The 19610-nt window shown below is 56.7% G+C and overlaps 1 protein-coding gene across 1 annotated transcript in view; it reads left to right on the forward strand.

Moving 5' to 3' along the window:
- TECPR2 (tectonin beta-propeller repeat containing 2) overlaps positions 1-19610 on the forward strand; it is a 75259-nt gene that overhangs the window by 48398 nt on the left and 7251 nt on the right. The window contains exons 16-17 of the mRNA XM_054567742.1: positions 466-699; positions 6731-6879. Of these exons, the coding sequence (XP_054423717.1) occupies positions 466-699; positions 6731-6879 (383 nt within the window). The remainder of the gene's footprint in view (positions 1-465; positions 700-6730; positions 6880-19610) is intronic.

Raw genomic sequence — 19610 nt, forward strand, 5'->3', positions numbered from 1 at the left:
TTTAAGCTGAACCTATGAACCGAGGGGCTCTGAAAACAGTGGACGGATGGGAAGAGCCTTGTCCCGCAGCTCCTTACCGTGTGGGCCGCCCTCGCCCACCGCGGCAGGGCAGGGGCACCGTGGCTCTGCGTGGCTCTGCGAGGCCCCGCTGACCCGCGTCCTCCGGGTGCTGATGGGACGCACCAAGCGAGAGGCCTCCGGGCCCGTCGCAGCACGTCCAGGTCAGAGCGGCCAGGCCAGCATCACAGCCTTCGCAGAACCTCATAAGCCCTGCTTTCCTGCATTTCTTTCAAATGTCTCGGGCTTGTCTCTTGCTAAGTCACAGGGTGTCCCTCCGACTAACTGAAAGCACAGAGCACTTCCGTGAGCACGAGGTGGGCGAGTGTGGGAGCCGTCAGGTGGCAGCCGCCTGAAGGCAGACTGCCTGGTGCTGGCCTCAGCAACACCCGTGACCCTTTTCCGCAGGAAGCTCCCTGTGGCTGTGCCAGGGCAGCAAGGACCTGTGCACCGTCAGCGCCCAGCACGCTCAGTCCCGCCCGTCCACCGTGCAGCTGCCCCCCGACGCCGAGATGAGGGCCTACGCCGCCTGCCAGGATGCACTCTGGGCGCTGGACAGCCTGGGCCAGGTGTTCATCAGGACGCTGTCCAAGAGCTGCCCCACCGGCATGCACTGGACGCGGCTGGACCTCTCCCAGCTAGGTATGCCTCTCCGCGCTGCGGCGGCCTTTATGCCATATCCACATGTGACTGCTCACGACAGTTCCCCCTGCTACGGTTCCCCATGTCAGTCAACTGACGGCCCATATTTTTATGTTATAAGCATTTGATGTTTGAGAATTTACCCACATGTACTCATCCACACACAGAATGGAGGGGCGGGGGAGAGAAAGCAGGGAAGGAGTGAGGGGCGTGCTGTCCGCTGAATCTCCAGCAGCCAGGGGCCACTCACCTCCCCCCCCAAAGCTGGCCCAGCCCACGTGGCTCCTCCAGTGGCCATGCAGCGATCTGCTCAGTCTCTCATCCAGCCAGGCCCCCTGCATCCTGCAGCGCAACCAAAGAAGCAGGTTGGTTCTCATCTGGACAGATCAGCTCTGTCGAAAGCACGGCATTTTCCAGGGTCATTTTGATCCCTTGTGCTTTTGGCCTCACACACTGCCCTTTGAACCTAATCCCAGTACCAGGGCCGGTCACCTTGCAGCTTCTGAGAGCATGTGCCAGCCGTCTTTACTGACGGTGACTGACCCGGTGGGGCTATGGCCGGTCGTGGCCCTCCCGCCTGCCCCAGGAGGCCTTTCATTTGCTCAGAGCGCCCGCTGGCCAGAGCCCGGCTCCAGCAGCCCCCGCTCTGGGGAGGCACCAAGGTCATGGCGTGGCGTGTGCCCACCCCCTGCTGAGAGCCCGGGAGGCCCTGCCGGGGGCACATTCTGGCTCAGAAGCAGAGCTGTTGCCCTGGCACAGCCTCTCTGTGGAGGCTGTCGTTCTGCAGTGGGGGCAGAGCGGGCGCTGTGCCTGCTCCACGTATGGAGGCAGCTCTCCCTGGCCTCCTGGCGCCGGTGTCCCCAGGGCCGTGGCCGTTCCTCTGGGGAGAGACTCGGCTTTGGTGGGTCAGAGTCTGCATTCGAGAGCGGGCGAGAGCCAGAACAGGGCCCTCCTGAGCCCAGCACGTGCTCCGCCGTCCGAAAGCACACGCAGTGGGCACACGCTGCAGGAGCGGAGGGGCCAAGCCACCTGCCTCGGCCTGTGACATCGCCCTGGGCGGGTCAGCGCCAGAGTCCGGCCAAGGCTTGAATGGGCCCTGCAGACGGCAGATGGCGGGCGGCCAGCCTGGGCACAGGACTTCCGGCAGAGGCTGTGCCGGCTGCGCACAGAGCTGGGCCTGGGCGAGCTGCTGGCTGCCCTCCCCACCCAGTTCCTCACCTTTCTGTGGGGAACAGCAGTGCCCGCGCGAGGGGGTGAGAGCAAGCCTCCTGCGTAAGCGGGGGCTGTCCCCAGCAGGCGGGGCACGCCCTCGGAGCCCCTTGCCAGCCCTCATCCGCTGCACAAAGGCACCCCCTTGGGTTTAACGGTGTGCGTGCTGGGGTGCTCACAGGAAGCACTGCCCGGCCTTGTCTTGATCCCGCTCGGAGCCCCAGGGTCTGTTAGCTTACCTGGGTGGCCGGCTGGTACTGAAATGACAGGTAAAGACAGCTTTCTGCACTTTGTGAGCTCCCAAGTCCAGGACTGTGGGTTTGGTGCTGGGGGTGGGAGGGGTGCTGACCCCCGCTGTGCCAGGGTGGGGCAGCGAGAGGGGGGCAGGGCCACCAGGTGTTCCTTCAGCGGGTTCCCTCCAGGTAGGGTCTGTGTAGCACGTGGGACAAGCAGGTGAATCAGGGTTTTCTAATTATGGTTTAAACTGGGGGCACGGGCTGTGAGTTGAGGCGCGCGCCAGGGTGGGCTGTCCTCAGGTGCACGCGCCAGCAGTGGCCGGCCGCGCTGTCGTGGGGAGCGCTGCCGCGGCCTGTGGCGCTCTGCTGGGCCGGCCGGCCGGCCCGCCGCACTGCCCCGTGTGCGCTGGCCTTGGCGGCGCTCGCAGCGGCAGGAAGGACTCCCCCGCACGTGAGGGCCCTGTCCTGGTCAGACTTGTCTGTCCCATGCACGCCCCTCCTGCCGGCACCCCTGTGGACAAGGCGGACTCCGCCCCCCCCGCCCCCTCCCCGAAGAGGCTGTCAGCGTCTCTTCGTCTGTGTCTGCCTGGGGCTCTCTGGCGCTGTCTCGCCACGGCGGCCCTCCCACCCCTGCCGGGGCAGAGCACCTGCGCTGCCCCTGTACCGCCCATGGCACCAGGTGTGCCCTTCCCCAAAGCGCCGCTCCAGGGGCTGTGCCCTCTACGATCAGTGCCTCATGTCACCCTGAGAATCGGGTTCCTGTCTCCAGGCCGCACCTGGGGCCCCTGCAACCGGGCCTGGCCTGCCTTTCCCGGGCACTGCCCCCCTTCCTTCTCCCCACGGCCTGGGACGTCCTCCCTGCTCTGTCCTCCCTTCAGCTCTCCCTCCGCAGACCTCAGCTGAGACTGTCCCTCCCCTTGACTCTCTCCGTCAGTGTCTCTTGCCCGCTGTGTCCCCTGAGCGGTGTGTGCCTGCTCATAGTCACCTCAGGCAGACTCACATGATGTTACACCCAGTGGGTGGGGGACTCTGTAGGCAGGGACCGCATGCTGGGCCGCGTTCCGGCCCCTCAGGAAGTTGAACTGTCAGGCACAGATGTCGTTATGTGCAGCTCCATTTCTAAGTAGTCCTGGCATAGGAGTTTCATTCCTCATTGCTGATAGTCATAAATAAAACGGCCTGCCGCCAAGGCACGAGGCGCTGCCGCGCCTGGTGCAGCGGTTGCCACCAGCCTGCCCAGGGCGAGCGGCGGGCGGTGCCGGACTCATCAGAGCTGTTGAGAGACGTGTTGAGCCCCTTCTTCTGTCACCCTCTGCAAGTGCTCCGGCTCTGAAAACATTAAAGTGGAAGCCTGTCTTCCAGTGCCAACAACGTAAGCCCAACAACCTCGTGCTAGATCGACCTTGAGCAGTGCAAGGTCATTGTGAACTCTGGAATGTTGCTGGTCTTTTTGCAAACAGAAGTTGCATTTTCAAGGATGACTTTAGCAAAGTGTCAAGTCATGAACACAATTTCTACCTTCAGTTTCTCCTTGAAGACATAGCAGCCCCCCTCTCTGCCCTGTACAGACTGCCACATCAGTCGCTGCTTTCAGGCGGAATGAAGGGGATTTAAAATGTCCAGCTGTTGAACCCAGTTACAAAGACAACAGGGAGGCTGCTGTTGATTACAATCACAGTTTTTGGAAGGAAATACGTGTCATTTGTGGACATTCAAGATGGCCTGGCACGCAGACGGGAGTCACGTCAGGCACTGGGGGGGTCGGCATGGAAGCACAGTCTATAACCGCAGCTCGTCTGGCCTCCGTGTTGGGTGAGGGACGCCTCGGTGGCAGCTCAGGCCTATAGATGACAACAGAGCTGTATCACACAGTAACTTATGCAGAAAAGTGTTTTGTAAGTAGGAAAACACCAAAGAGATGCCACTTTTTGTTAAGGGAAGATGTCTGACCTGTTGAATAAAGTAATTAAAACTTTTTTTAATGGGAAGGAAAAACAAAACAGAAAGAGGCAGAAAAACCGCCGTGGGTCTGGTCGCCAGGCTCACAGCGTGGCGAGCCCAATGCCCGCGACTCGACCGGGCACGCTGCCTGCCTCCCCCCACTCCCAACCCACCCCCAGCTTGGCTCTCGCCTTGTCAGTCTTTCAGGAGCATTGTCCCCTCCGCGGAAGCTTTGCTGATGCCACTGTGGTGCTCTGGCACTAGCATCTCGGTCCCTGCAGCAGGGGACAGCTGAGAAGCCCTGGGCCAGCTCTGGTGCTTCAGCTCAGAAGGGACAGGTCGCTCCTGCTCTCAGCTCATTGGCCAGATGGGGCCCCGCCGAATGCTGAGGGATGAGAGAGCCACGTACTGTTTGGGGGGCAGCGGAGTCTGCCTCCCGTCTAGGCCGGCCCCTCTGTGGGACACCCAGCAGCCTTGGAGGCCCGCCACAAGGCAGGAAACTGCAGGAAAGCCCTCGCTGGAACGTTTTCTCCTTCGATCTGTCTCCTCAACCCTCCGCAGTTCGTGTTCCAGCAGCCTTTTGTATTTGCTCTAAAAGAATGTTCAGCCCTGGCTGGCATGGCTCAGTGGATTGAGCACCGGCCTGCAAACAAAAAGGTTGCAGGTTCAGTTCCTGGTCAGGGCACAGGCCTAGGTTGCAGGCCAGGTCCTCAGTAAGGGGTGCAAGAGGCAACCACACACTGAGGTTTCTCTCTCCCTCTTTCTCCCTCCCTTCCCTTCGCTCTAAAAATAAATAAGTAAAATCTTTAAAATAAAAATAAAAACAAGTTCTCCTTGTGATGGGAACACTGTGTCCTGGCAAGTGCCTCCGTACCCGCTCTGCAGAGGGGATGCCTCGGTATGTTCCTGTGGCCACATGACTTTTCACAGGCGCGCTGCTACGGCCAAAAGTTACTTTTCAATTAGCATTTGTTTCTCAGCTGCTTCTGGGGCTTACTGCTGAAGCTACTTTATTTTGATTGGTACAAATCTTTTCATATGTAATTTAGAGACCTAGGGAGTCTGTTTGAACTCCCTGGTGAGACATTCTACAAAAGAGTAAGGTAGGAAAAACACACGTAATTTCACTGTCAGAAATCACTGTCTTCAGGAAATGCACAAAGGGACCAGGGACTTTTGTGTAGCAGGAGTTAGTACTTTTAAGCTTGTCTCATGCCAAAGGCACATGACGAGATTGCCACATAGCAGGACCCGTGCCAGTTGGTGCAGACACGCGGGCTGTCATCTGATGCCAGTGACACCTGGGTGGGGTGGCCCAGAGCAGCGCGGCCAGCAAGCCCGGCCGCACCACCCTTTCCCCAGTGTGCGGCCAAAATGACCCGTCCTCTGACCCAGTCCGCATGGGGCAAACCGTTCAGCCTGGAAAGTGGGCTAAAGACTTGGGACACTCCCGAGGCAAGATAGGCGGTTGCCCAGCAAGCACGTGAGAAGGTTCTCACCTCCACCAGCTGCCGGGGAGTCAAATGCGAGTTACACCCGTGACAAGCTGCCGCCTCACGCCCACCGGAATGGCTGACGGAAAAGGTGCCGCAGCGGGGTGCCGGCGAGGGTCACGGGGAGCTGGGGGCGCTGGCAGGTTCGTACAAAGTTGAATGTACATCTACCCTGTGGCGCGGCAGCTCCACTCCTACATATTACTCAGGAAAAAAGCACATGTTCCTGAAAAGTCTTCCACAAGAATGATCACGGCCGCTTGTAATTGCAAGAGCTGAGCAGCTGAACTAACCGCAGTGCTCAGTGCAGCAGAGAAGCCCTCAGCTGTGAAGAAGGGCCTGAGCGGGGGGAGCCGCCCCCACGTGCGCGCCCGTGACTGTTTCCGTGGATGGCGGCCCCCAGCTGGACTCGCCTGGCTGAGGGAAATCGGGGGAGTGGCCGGAAGGGGCCCGTGGAAGGTGGGTCACCCGGGCACACCGTCTGTAGGCGCTGGCTGGTGTAGAGGAGCCGGGCCGGCCGGGCTCCGGCCCTCCGTGCCACCTCCGCCTCCGGGCTCTGCCATGCACGCGTCAGGGAGCCTTGGGGGGACGGCTCCGTGTCTGAGTCCCCGTGGCTTTGGGGGACCGGGATGCTGACAGGCTGTGCTGCAGCCGCAGCTGGTCGGCCACGGCTGCTGCGGCGCCTCTGCCAGGTCAATGGCCAGTCAAATGCTGTCTCTGCGGAGGCTCCTCCTGCTTCCCTTCCTCTTAGAATTGGCCCAGCCAGCAAGGAGAACTGCAAACAGACAAGCGAAGACTTGGGGAGGCTGCGCTAGTTCACCTGGATTCCAATTAGGATCGGTCTTACCCATAAAGAGGGCTTCCTCTCCCCGGACCCAGGATCTGTCGGAAGGGGTCACGTATCTGATGGAGGGAAAAATGGACCCAAGTGGAGATAGCGGTCCCCATGCTCGGCAGCTCGGGGCGCTGCCTGGCCCATGGCGCAGAACAGCTGCTGTGTGGCACCTGGCGGGTGGCAGGGCAGCCAGAGGCCTTGGTCGCTCTCCCCTCCCCTCCCTTTGCAGTATAAAACCAGAAATGACAGAGTCTGTGAAAGATCAGTCGTTTTGCAACAGCTGTCTGTGTCTGTGAGCTTCTTTCCCTTGTTTGCAGGAGCGGTAAAACTGACCAGCTTGGCGTGTGGAAATCAGCACGTGTGGGCCTGTGATTCCCGGGGAGGCGTGTACTTCCGCGTGGGAACCCAGCCTCTAAACCCCAATCTCATGCTTCCAGCCTGGATAATGATCGAGCCACCCGTCCAGGTGAGTTCAAGTCGACTGATGCCACTTGCTCCTCGGTAAGACAGAAGCCATCGGCGTGCTGCTGCTGGGAAGGCGCCTCGGCTGCACAGCGGGCCTCTCAGCGGTGGGGGCAGCGGCATGCGCCTGCAAACAAGGGGCCTGATCGTTGGCCTCCCAAAGCTGGAATTTGATGTTTGTGGAATTTAGAGCTGAACAGAGTATTAAAATACTCTGCCAATTAAAATTGCGTCAGCCAACACTGAATTCCGCCCCGCTCCAAAACAGTTTGTTTCTAACTTTTTACAAAATGAGCATTTTTTTTTAAGAAAATGCATGTTCAAAAGTGTAGGAAAGAAAGTAAAGGTCACTTAAAATCTTTCATGGAGATAATCTATTAGTATCAGCATTTTGTGAATGTCTTTCTTGGTTTATTCAAGAAATTCTATTTCCCATTGTCCTCTGTGTCCTGTTTCAATGTACAATGTATTCTGTCTGCCACACGGTCTGTGGGACCAGCCTGGTTCACGTCTCCATCCCCCCTACCAGTCTTGATAGGTGGAGGTTTCTTCTCTAATTCCGTAGTTGCAGTCAGCTTGATTTCCGACCATTCTGAATGATGGTTGTTCTATAGTTTAGTTGTAATTTTGATATGGTTGTGCAAGGAGGCAAGCTGTGTTTACGCTACCATCTTGATGGGAGGTCCTACGATGTATTCTAAATGTTTTCTTCTGCTCTTGATTGTTCCACCACTGGATCAGAAGCAGAAGTCTGACTTCAGTGCACTATTTAATTACCCTTAAAGATCTAAGGGGCCCTGGCTGGTGTGACTCAGTGGATTGCGCGTCATCCTGCAAACTGAAAGGCTGCTGGTTCAGTTCCTGGTCGGGGCACAGGCCTGGGCTGCAGGCCAGGTCTCCAGGTGGGGGCATGCGAGAAGCAACCAGCCTATGTTTCTCTCCCTCTCTTTCTCCCTCCCTCCCCTCTCTTTCAATATAAGTAAATAAAATCTGAGTTTAAAAGTGAGCTACCATTAAAAAAAAAAAAGCCAATTGGCCTGGTTGCTATGCTAAATATATTTCTGTTGATATTTGCAGTAACTGTGCTGCCAGTCCTCCTCGTATGACTTTGTTGTCGGAGGAAACATGAAGTTGCCACATGCAGAGGCAGCAGCAGAGCAGGAGTGGGTTGTCTTTGAACAACAACAAAAAATGCTTGAACGGGACAAGAAGAAAACCAAGGGTTTGGTAAAGGCCTGTGTTAAGGACCATCTACATTTTGGGCATCATAACCATTGGGTGGGGCAACAGAGGTCAAGGGGCAAGGCGTGGGGCCAGACACGAGGACCAGCGGTGCTGCCCCTCAGACCTGGCGTGTGTGCGGGGAGGGCCATGGATGGAACGGGTCGGTCTGGAGTTCTTTCAGGCCCCCAGTGAGTGGTCAGGGCCGCAGGGAGGCTCCGTGTGGCTCTCCCCCTTCACGGTGTCCCAGAGAGAGGGAGCGCAATGCTGCGTGTGACGGCCCTGCATGCGCTAGCGCTGGGCAAACAGGAGGTAACAGAATGAACCAGGACGGACGTGCGCTCGCTTCCTCTGCACGCGGGTGCAGCGCGCCTGGCACAGGTGGCGCACAGTGACGGCGAAAGGCAGGCCGGCGGGCTCCACTCCACGCCTGCTCTCGAGTTCTCTGTAGATAAGGCACCTCTTGTCACCGGACTCCCTGGTGCGTCTCGGTCAGCACCTTCTTTTTTTTTTCCCTCTAACCATTGTGTATTACTTTGTTAGAGTATAATTTGCCCTTTTACAGAAAACAACTCAGGGGTTTTTAGTATATTGACAGAGTTGTGCAACAATCACTACTGTCCAGTTGCAGAACTCTTCATCACCCCTGAACGAAACGCGGTGCCCAGGCCGTCACTCCCCTTCCTCCCGAACGCCCACACCCCTCAGCCTCCGGCAGCCGCAGAGCTTCTCCCTGCCGCCGTGCCTTTCCCTCTTCCATGTGAATGGACCACACCCTGCACGGCCTCGTCCACCCTGTCACTGAGCGTGTTTTCTAAGTGTTCAGTTAATGGTATGGCAAGTATCTGTATTTCATTCCTCTTTTTCTTTTTTTAAAGATTTTATTTTATTTTATTTTTTTTTTAGAGAGAGAGGGGAAGGGAGAGAGAAAGGAGAGAACATCAAAGTGTGGTTGCCTCTTGTGCGCCCCCCACTGGGGACCTGGCCCACAACCCAGGCCTGTGCCCTGACTGGGAATCAAACCGGCGACCCTTTGGTACTCAGGCCGGCGCTCAGTCCACTGAGCCACACCAGCCAGGGCTCATTCTTCTTTGTGACTGAACAATATTCCATTGTGTGGTGTTACCACATTTTGTTTTTCCATTCATCAGCTGGTAGACATTGGGGATGTTCCTACTTCTTGGCTGCTGTGAACATTCATGTGTGGTCTTTGTTTGGGCGTGTGTTCTCAGTTCTGTTGGGTACATAACTTTAAGTGAAATTGTGGGGTCATATGGTGATGGTATGTTTACCTTTTCTTTTTTCAAGATTTTTTAAAAATTATTTTTAGAGAGAGGGGAAGGGAGGGAGAAGGAGAGGGAGAGAAACATCGATGTAAGAGGGAAACATCAATGTAAGAGAGAAACATCGATCAGTTGCTTCTCATACACCTGCTGACTGGGGATGGAACTCTCAACTCAGACATGTGCCCTGACCGGGAATTGAACCAGCGACATTTAGGTTTGTGGGATGACCCCCAACCCACTGAGCCACATCAGTCAGGGCCAACAGTTTTTATTTTGATGAAGTCTAATTTATCGATCTTTCTGTTTAGTTGTAGTGCTTTGGGGTGCTAAGAACCATTGCTTACTCATAGGTCAAGAAGAATCATACTTACATTTTCTTCTAGAAGTTCTGTAGTTTTAAAATCAAGAGATATTTGATTCATTTTGAGTTATTTTTTGTATATGGTGTGAGAAAGTCGTCCAAATTCATTCTTTTACAGGTGGATATCCAATCACATCAGCACCATTTACAAAAAAACTGTTCTTTCCCCATTAAATTGCCTTGACAGATTTGTTGTAACCAACTGATCATAAGTGTAAAGATTCGTCACTATACTCTTAGCTCTATTGCGGTGTTCAGTGGGCATGTCTATCATTATGCCAGTAGCACACCGTCCTGATTATATAACTTTGTCATAAATTTTGAAATTAGGAAGTGATTTCAAAATTTTCTTTTAAGATTGGCTTGGCTATTGTGTATCCTCCTTATATCCACGTGAATTTTAGGATCAGTTTGTCAATTTCTGCAAAAAAATAAAAAATAAAAAGTCAGCTGGGATTTGGATCAAAACTGTGCTGAATCTGTAGATCTACTGGGGGCACTGCCCTCTTATGGCATCAGGTCTTCCTGCTGGGAGCGTGGGTGTCTTCGCATTTACGTGGACATTCTTTAACCTCTTTCAGCAGTTGTATAGTTTCCAGAGTATACATTTATATTACTTTTGTTAAATTTATTCCTAAGTTGTTTATGCTATTGTACATGGGATTGTTTTTTAAATTCCATTTTCAGATTGTTCATTGCTAGTATAAGTTTTTATATGTTGATCTTCCGTCTGGAATCCTTGATAAACTTAATAGTTTTAATAACTTTTTTCTAGACCCTTTAGGATTTCCTATATACATGGTCATGTCTACAAACAGAGGTAATTTCACTTTTCACTCTCCTACCTGGGTGTCTTTTATTCCGTCGCCTGGACTCACCGCCCTGGCGGGAACCTCGTGTAGGGTGTTGAGTAGCGCCAGCAAGAGTGGATGTCCTTGTCCTGTCCCGATCTCAGGAGGAAGCGCCCTGCGTTTCACCATTAAGTGTGCTATTATTGGCTATGGGTTGCCTTTTTTTTTTTTTTTTTTTTTTTGGAGAGAGAGAAGGAAAAGGAGGGAGAAAGAGAGAGAAACATTAATATGCAAGAGAAACTTAATTGGTTGCCTCTTGCACACTCACAACTAGGGACCTGGCCCGAAATCCAGGCCTGTGCCCTGATTGGGCATCGACCCAGAGACCCTTCGGCTTGCGGATGCCGCCCGACCCACTGAGCCCCAGCAGTCAGAGCAGGCTGTAGGGTTTTTTATAGCTGCCCTTTTGCAAATCGAGGAAGGTCCCCTCTATTCCGAGTTTGTTGGATGTTTCTTAGCATGAAAGGGTGTTGGATTTTATCAAGTGTTTTTTTTTCTGCGTCTATTGAGACGATCGTGTGGGATTTACTTTTATTAACATGATGTATGAAATTGTGTGTGTGGGGCCACCGTTTATTTCTGGGGTAAATCCCACTTGGTCACGGTGCACAGTCCTTTATGTGGCTGGACAGGTTTGCTAGTGTTTCGTTGATGGTTTTTGTGTCCATGTTCATAAGGACGATTGGCCTTTGCTTTGCTTTTCTTGACACATGTTTGTCTGCTTTTGGCATGAGGGCCATGCAGGCCTTTTAGATGAGTGGAGAAGTGTTTTTTTCCTCATATGTTCTGGAAGAGTTCTGAAAGATTGGTATTAATCATTCTTTAAGTGTTCGTTAGAATTTATTAGTGTAGGTTTGGGTTTTTCTTTGTGGACTTTTTTTTTACTGATTCAGTCTCTTGTTATAGGTCATTCAGAATTTTTTCTGTTTTTTCTTGATTCAGTGTGAACAGTTTACCTCTTTCTAGGAACATGTTCATGTCATCTGTGTTGGCTAATTGATTCACCTCCAGTTGTTTCTGTTTTCCCTTGTAACCCTTATTTCTGTAAGGTTGGTAGTAACATACCCTCTTTCCTTTCTGATTTTAGCAGTTTGAGGTCTCTTTTTTTCTTGGTTAATCTAGCTAACGGGCAGACAGTTTTGTTAATCTTTTCAAAGTCTGTCTTTTGGTTTTGTTGATTTGTCCCCTTTTTCTGTCTCTGTTTCATCTATTTCCACTTCAGCCTTTTTCATCCACACTTTCTTGCCACAGCGCTTGGCTCACTAGCGATTCAGTCTCCGACGGCCCCGGGCAGTGTGCCTTGCGCTCACCATGCCCTGCAGAGGACCCGCAGGGGCCTCAGACCTACAGTGGGCCAGGCCCCAGCACAGAGCCGCGCCAGCGTCAGAAAGCGCTGCAGGGTGGGCAAGCGGCCTGCAGGGCCCGTGGCGGCGAAGGGCGCTGCTGCGCGGGCGGCAGTGGCCGGGCAGCGAGCCCCCTGCCCCTGCTGTGCCCTACGGCCCACGGCTCAGCCACTGGGCTGTGCCAGAGACCGTGAATGTGCGCTCCACGCCCCCTTCCTCACTTACGACTCTAGAACGACCTGTGCGGAGCAGAGCTGAAGGCGGGTGCGCTGGACCGGAGAGCTCTGTGGACTGGAGTGATCAGCAGTTTTGCCCTGTAAAGTAGCCAAAGTAGAGAAGATTCCCATGGAAGGGCTTGGAACCCGTGCTCCAAGAGCCGGAGCAGGGGCCAGGCGTGCTGTGAAATGGCGCCGTCTCTGGGCGCCGCTGAGCAGAGTGCTTCCCGCACTCAGGTGCGTGAAATGCTTTTCACGTTGGTCCCTGTCGGGGGAACCCAGGCTCTGCATTGGCAAAGGCCTTTCAGTGGTGCTGGTCCCAGCCCCCACCCCGTTCCCCTCAGGGGCAGGAGTCCGGGGGGCTCTCCCATTCGACAGAGGAGGCAAGTTGCTCCAGCAAGACAGCCCTAGTGGGCGGCCCAGCCCAGCCTGGGGCCCAGCCCTGCCACGGCCTGCAGGGGGCCCGCTCCTCCTGGGCAGCTGGGACTGGCCGCTTAGTTGCTGGGACCCAAAGTGACCACGGGCACCGTTGCAGGCGCTCCCCTCAGGCCAGGCCGCACCGTATACACCCCTTCCCGTCCAGTCCTCAGGCGTCCCCGGAAGTGGCTGCTCCTGCCCCTACCTGACGTCACCCCTGCTTAGAGAGGGTGGACTCCACATGTGTGTCCCTCCCACCGGGTGCTGAGGAGTAGACCTGAGTGAGAGCACTGACTGTGTCCCCGCGGCAGCCGCAGGCGCCGTGGCCTCCCACGCGGTGCTTGAGGGCAGAGCTGCCCAAATCTTGAAATTGCAGAGTCCTGAGGAGACGCGACCAGCAGTGGGCGGGGGGCGGGGGGCTTCACAGCAGGATGTAGAAGTTCAGGGCGACTTGGGACGTACGTGTTTTACTCACAGCCGCCTCTTTATACTTCATTTTACGTATTCTTCGCCCGAGTTTCCTGGTCCGCGTGCGGGACGCGCTTGCACTGGGAACAAAGGGGGGAGAGTGATGGGCACTGAAGGGCACAGCAGCGTGAGCCACAGGAACCTTCTAGAACTGGCCGCAATTTCTCTAGCCCTGTTTCCTGTTCTTGTCTCTGGTTAAACCTCCGTCCCGTAGTAGTTTTGGGGTGAAGTTTTTAACAAAACACTCAAAACAAATGACTCAGTTTTCAGACTTGCTAACATTTAGAAGGATTTGGAGAAAATATTTATAGTTGTGTTTAGCATCTTTTTTTGGAGTTCGCCTCATCAGTTGGAGAATTTTCTGTACACATTAAAATCAGCTCTGAAGCTAATAGCACAGTTGATGTGGTTTCCTGGTGCGGCTGGCACACTGTGTGCTGCCAGCACACTGTGTGGCACAAAGGAGCCTGGTCTGGCAGGCAGCCTGGCGCCCGCCCCCCAGCAGGGCCCCGCCTCTTCTTTGACAGGGATCTGCTTTGCCCCTGGCGCTCCCCTCCACCCCCTGGTCCCCGCGGGCCTGGTGCCCTCTGCCCCCCTGCCCCACCCCGAGCAGACCCTGCTCTCCCCGGGTCCAGGTGCTCCGGCTGCAGGTGGTGGGAGCCCCAGCTGGCCCTTCCCATGTGGACTGGCTCCGTCGGTTCTCCAGCAGAGCCAGGCCCTGTGTCCATAACCCAGCACCTGCTTCTAAGAGATTTGGGGTCTTCCCTCCTGGGGTTGAAGCGCTGGGACTTGGAGCCAATGAAATGAGCTCTCTGACCTCATTTGGGACGCCACGGGTGAACCCCCGCTCCGCGTCCCCCTGAACGGCACTGAGCAGCCAGGCAGCCCAGCTCCAGCTGGGACCTTCCCCGACGTGGCACAGCCTCCCGCAGTGCGACAGGGATGGGGCTCTGGGACAGGAAGCAGAAAGTTCCGGTGCCAGAGCAGCAGACAGAGTTGCCCTGGAAGTCCCTGGCTGTCGGTGAGAGAAGAGCCACTGCTGACACGCGGTCAGCGGCCCGGAGGCTGCTGCTCCTTGAGGCGGGAGGGCCGAGGCTCTGCTGTGGCGACGTGGTCACACCGGGAAACCCGCTGCAGCTCTGGCTCATGGCCTCACGCTCCCATGGAGAACCGCTTACAGTAGCTGTGGAGTGAAACAGCAGTTACAAAGCGTGTCTGACAATTCTACTTTTGTGTGAGAAAGTATGCACTGAACAGGTCTGGAAAGATACACAGCACAATACTAACAGTGGCTCTACCTGGGCAGTGCTGTGGTGGCCGGGTTTTTCTACCTTTAGTTACCTCTCTTTTCTGACTATCTTGCAGTTAACGTATTAGTTATTAGTAGCTCTGAGTAATCTAATAAGAGCCAGTCTTAGGAAATGATCAGAAATGTTCTCAAAGCTATTTGGCATCACTATTTACAGCAGTGATACCGTGACCCAGTCAGATCCTGTGTGGCGATCATGGCCGTGGCCCTGTCCTGGTGCTGAGGAAGCCACTCAGCCACTTACTGCAACGGCCACTATAAATAAGGAAGGGTGTGCTCTGAGAAGCCTTTTAAAATCATGTCTGGCGAGCACTGGTGTGGCGGTTGTTCCTAGTGGAGCAGGGGCTGTCGTGGCCTTGGGGCTGGCCTTTGCCACTCACCGGAGCTTTCCCAGGCCCCCCCGAGCAGGCCGCAGTGTGACCTGGCCGTCGCGGTCGCCGGCACGCAGGGTGCCGCATGCACACCCCCACTGAGTGGCGTCCGTCTGTGTTGCATTCGCGACTTTCTTGGTGAGGCTATGTGGTGTGGTTCCAATTTTGTGAAAAAACAGAAACCAACAATGACAAAATCTTACTACATACCTAGAGAACCCACTACAAAGTTACTGTTCCAGTCAGGGGAGCGATTATAATGCTCATTTCTATTTTCCATCTTTACCTACAATGGGCAAGGAATTTTTTTGTAATCAGAGAGAAAACGCATATCCTACCAAGGGCCCGGGCTGGGGGCCGGGACAGCCCTCTGCTCCAGTCCCCCCGGCCCCTGCTGTGCAGGCCTGGGTCCTGCTGTCGGTCTTGCCTCCCCGCACCTCTCCGGTACACGGAGCACTTTAGACTTTGGGAGACACCGGGCCTCGCTCTGCGGGGGAGGAGAGCGGGCCTGCAGAACTGCTCTGGTTCTGGGCAGTGAGGGGCTGGCCCAGGCCTGCTCAGCCCTGGTCCTCGAGGCCACGTGGTGCAGGCCATCCCGTTTGGAAATGCTCGTGGCTGCTGCAGCCACACATGCAAACCCTCAGCTCTTGAAGCAGAAACTCTGGCCTGTGCTTAGGGGGCGACAGGCACAAGCCGGGGAGCAGCCTTCCACCAGGGGCTCCAGGTGGCCTGAGGCTCTCACAGGCGGTGCTGGTGCCGGAACAGGAAAGGGCAGTGGGAGCGTGGCAGGCGGGCAGGGCTGAAGGGTGTCCCAAGCACAAGGAGCCGCGATGCATGTGCGACGACCAGACAGACGCCATCGTGCTGGGGCAGCTTGTCCCTCGTGCAGGGCCAGGCCAAGTGGCCTGGTCAGGCTGAGTTTTAGGAAGGTGGCCTGCTCGGGGGCTGTGACACAGTTCCCCAAGGGGCAGTGAGCGGGGGAGAGACAGGTGCCTGCGAGGGCCCCCAGGATGGGGCTGGGCCTCACTGCAAGTCACCAGGAGCCACACCTGGCCCCAGGCTGCCAGGCCCTACGGTGCAGCCCTGCAGCTGGGGCGTGGAGGGCTGCGACCCAGCGGGCTGCTGACCTCAGAACTCCGGAGCTTTGCTCTCGGATGCTGTCTCTGCCGGCCTCAGCTTACTGACCAAGTGCAGACGAAGCAGAAGTGCCCAGCTAGTTCCCCAGCTGGCCGGTGACAGTCGCCAGGCTCTGCGCCAGTGCCCTGAGTGCGGACCAGCACAGGGCCACGCTCAGCACTCGGGTCCGGGGCCACCAGCTCCCACTCGCCGCGGAGCCGTGCTGGCCCAGCCTGCAGGACGGGAAGCAAGGGGCACGTTCTGAAACTTCCACCAAATGCCTCTGCTGCTGGAGGGGGAAGTTTTGTGTGTGAGTCAGGCCTCGGCCCCAGCAGGGGTGGCAGCAGGGAAGTGGGAATGGGAGACACGCCGCAGGCGGGCAGCCGCTGGACCCGTCCCTGTCCGAGTGCGCAGAGCAGGCAGCTGGTCAAAGGCTGGCGCCGCCTCCAGACCCTTGCGTCCAGCTCTGTAATGAAAACAGATAAACAGGCCCTGGCTGGCGTGGCTCAGGGGATTGAGCGCGGGCCTGCAAGCCAAGGGTCACTGGTTCAATTCCCAGTCAGGGCACAGTCCTGGGCTGCAGGCTGGCTCCCCACTGGGGGGCGTGTGGGAGGTGACCACACACATCGCTGTTTCTCTCCCCCATACTTTCTCTCAAAATGAATAATGATTAAAATCTTTTTAAAATAAGGAAATAGATGGGATAAAAAGGGGACTCCTACAGCTCTCTCCTGGGAGGGAAGACGGCTGCAAATAGGCACCCTGTATGATTCATGTGCGCGACATTCTGGGGGGGGTCAGGTCAAACAAAACCTCTGGTGGCAGAACCAGGCCTGTGCTTGCCTGCGCCGGGGGATGGCTGGCCCAAGGGGCACGAGGCTGCGTCCCGGGGTGACGAGGTGCCAGAGCTCAGAATGGCAGAGCTACAGTGTGGGCACTTGCTGTGTGCAAACATCACCTCACGAGAAAATGGGGGCAGACGCTGAGCTCAAGGGCACAGCACGCATGTGGAAGCCCCGCGCAGAGCCTGTGCTGGCGTCTGCCGCTGACGTCGCAGAGCCTCCCACGAACACCGGACAGACGGCTTGATGGAAAGGCGGCTGGAGTCCTGGAGGAAAAGCGAGAGGAACAGGCGACACGGAAAAAATGTGAAGAAATGCAGCGGAACTTTTCCGGATTTGATGAAACAATGACGTTGAATGAAGGAATTGCCAAACCAAAAAAAGCACACGTTTTGTTGTAATCAGAGTCGCATACGTGAGTAATGGGTGGACATCAGCCAAGTCTTACAAGGTGCGTCACAGGTCCCCACCCATGTCCCCTCTAGAGAGCCGCTCTCTTACAGCTTCATGTCCCTGAGTAACTGCGCAGGGGGCTGTTTCTGGATCTTTCTGGCTCTCGGTGTTGTCAGTTGACCCCCGCTGGGATGCAGAGCTCCGTCGTGGCCACCGCCGGCCCCCGGCCTCTGCCCTTTTCACAGGCACAGCGCAGCCAGGCGCTCACAGGACTGCGACAGCGCGTGCTCCCCAGGGTGGAGCGGGGTGCTGAGTAAGCGACACTGTTCTCTGTACACACTGCTTCCCCCGGACTTGGTCTTGCCTCGTCTTCCCGTCTAGTTTCCTGCGTGGGTGCACACATGCAGCCCCGGCGCTCTGCCTGCCACCAGTTTCCTCCCCATGCATGTGGGCGCTCCAGGGCCTCTCCTTGGAGGGGTCCCTCCGGGTGCTTCGGCCACTCCTGTCTGGCCTGGTCACCCTGTCCACCTGGGGTCGCCCTTCGCCTCCCGCGCTCCTGCACCCCGTACCCTCCTCTTCTGTTTTCGCGGAGTCTGTCCTTAAGTAAGCTCCTGAGAAGGGCTCATGGCGGGTAGCTTTTGGAGACGTTGCATGTCTGAAACCTCTTTCACCCATGGTCACTCTCGGCCTTGGCGGGACACAGGAGTCTAAGTTGGAAGTCGTTTCCCTGAGAGGTTTGAAGGTCTTCTCCAGCACCTCCTGGCGTCTGGCACTGTTCTTGAGAAGCCTGAGGCCATTCTGATAGCTGATCCCTGGTATTTGACCTGTTTTCTCTCTGGAACTTTGTGAGCTCTCTCTGTCCCCAGGGTTCAGAGAACGCCCAGGGCGGCCTGGCTCAGCCTTTGTGCTGTGCAGCCCGTGGCCTTGTTGGGACATGTCCGGTCACCCTGTCAGCTGTCCCTTCCACCTCTGCCCTCCTGTTGCTCTGTGTGTTCTTTTTGGGGTCACACTTCCGTCCTTGGACTTCCTCAACTGGCCTCTACTCTTCTTACCTCTTCCCTCCTGGTTTCTGTCTCTCTATGCTTTTATCCTACTTCCTAGATGTGCTTGACTTCGTCAGTGGTTGCTTTTATCCTACTTCCTAGATGCGCTTGACTTCATCGGTGGTTTTGTGAAAGATCCTGTTACTGTTTCCAGGTGTCATGTCTTCTTTTGTCCGCGGGCATGTCCGGCTCTCTTCCCCTAGGTGGCCTCCACGCTCACCCCCTCCCGTGCTCCGTGGCGGAGGCGCTCCTTCGGTGGCGGCAGTCCTGGCTGTCGGAGGGCGATCAGCGCAGAGCCTGCAGGGTTTTCCCGAGCGCCTGGTGGGGCGTGGACCGGGTGTCCTCTGCCAGCGGGGCTGCGGGCTGGGGCTGGGGCTGGAGCTGGGGCTGGAGTGGGCCTTGCTTCTGCCTCCAGACCCTGCTCTGGCCCTTCCCCGCCCTCCACCCTCCAGCGGGGAGCAGCTGTTCTCTGCCTCGGTGTGAAATTTGAACTTTTTTTTTAACTCCCTCTGCCTATAGCGTTGCTTCAGGAGTGAAAGGGCAGGCGTGCGTATGCACTTTGGTTCTGCCATCATTCCCCAGTGGCGCTGGGTCTCCCAGAGCTCACAGGAGACTTGGACACACCGAACGCTGAGAGCCACGTGCGAGTCACCCCCCAGCCCACACTCCTAGGACAGCCCTGCAGAGCATGTCCACGCCCTGTGCGGCCCCTCCGCCCTCCAGACAGCCTGGGCTGTGGGCGGAGCTCTGGTGTCTGCGGGGAGGACACCCCCCCTTGCGTCCCCGCCCGCGGTATTTGCTGGGGACCCGACCCCAGTTCAGAGAAGAATTACATTGGCTTCTGGCGCGCCCTTGCTCTTTCCCCACGTTGCCTGTTTTCCTGTAGCTCCTTTGGAGCACCGTCATTCCGGGCTCACCTCTCAGCCTCGGCTGGGACTGTCGCCCTTGCCCTCTGCTGCTGCCCTGCAAGGCTGTGCTTCCAGCAAGGACCGTCAGGGCGCAGACCGGCCACCCAGGTGGCCTGGTGGTCAAAACAAAGACCCAGGGCTCCCAAAACACTGCCGGCACCAGGAGGGTCCGTGCACGGTCCCCGCAGGGCGAAGGCTGCCTCCAGGCCCCTCCCACTCGGAGGGCCTTGCCAGGCCCGCGTGAGCTGCAGCGGTCAGCGTCACCAGCCGCCACCCAGGAGGGACAGGAGGTGACAGTGCCCCGGCAGCCTGTCCCCGAGCATTTCTCCGCGCAGCACATGCAGGGGCTCCGAAGTCGCGCCTCAGACCCAACACAGGGGCCTCCGGCACGGCGGAGGCCGGGGGTGCGGGGAGCAGCAGGGCCTCGCTCAGCTGGTCTGCACTTCCCAGTGTTGTGAGCAGAAGTCACTCTGCAAGTGAAGCCTGTACGTGAGCAGACGCGTTCGACGAATGACCGCAGAGCCGCTCCCTGAGACTGGCGCAGCGCCTTCCGGGGGCAGAGCCCGGCCTCGTGGCCCCCAGCGTCGGAGC

This window comes from Pteronotus mesoamericanus, unplaced genomic scaffold (assembly GCF_021234165.1).
Source record: "Pteronotus mesoamericanus isolate MK-2021 breed Mesoamerican mustached bat unplaced genomic scaffold, CSHL_Meso_final contig_192, whole genome shotgun sequence".
Taxonomy (NCBI): domain Eukaryota; kingdom Metazoa; phylum Chordata; class Mammalia; order Chiroptera; family Mormoopidae; genus Pteronotus; species Pteronotus mesoamericanus.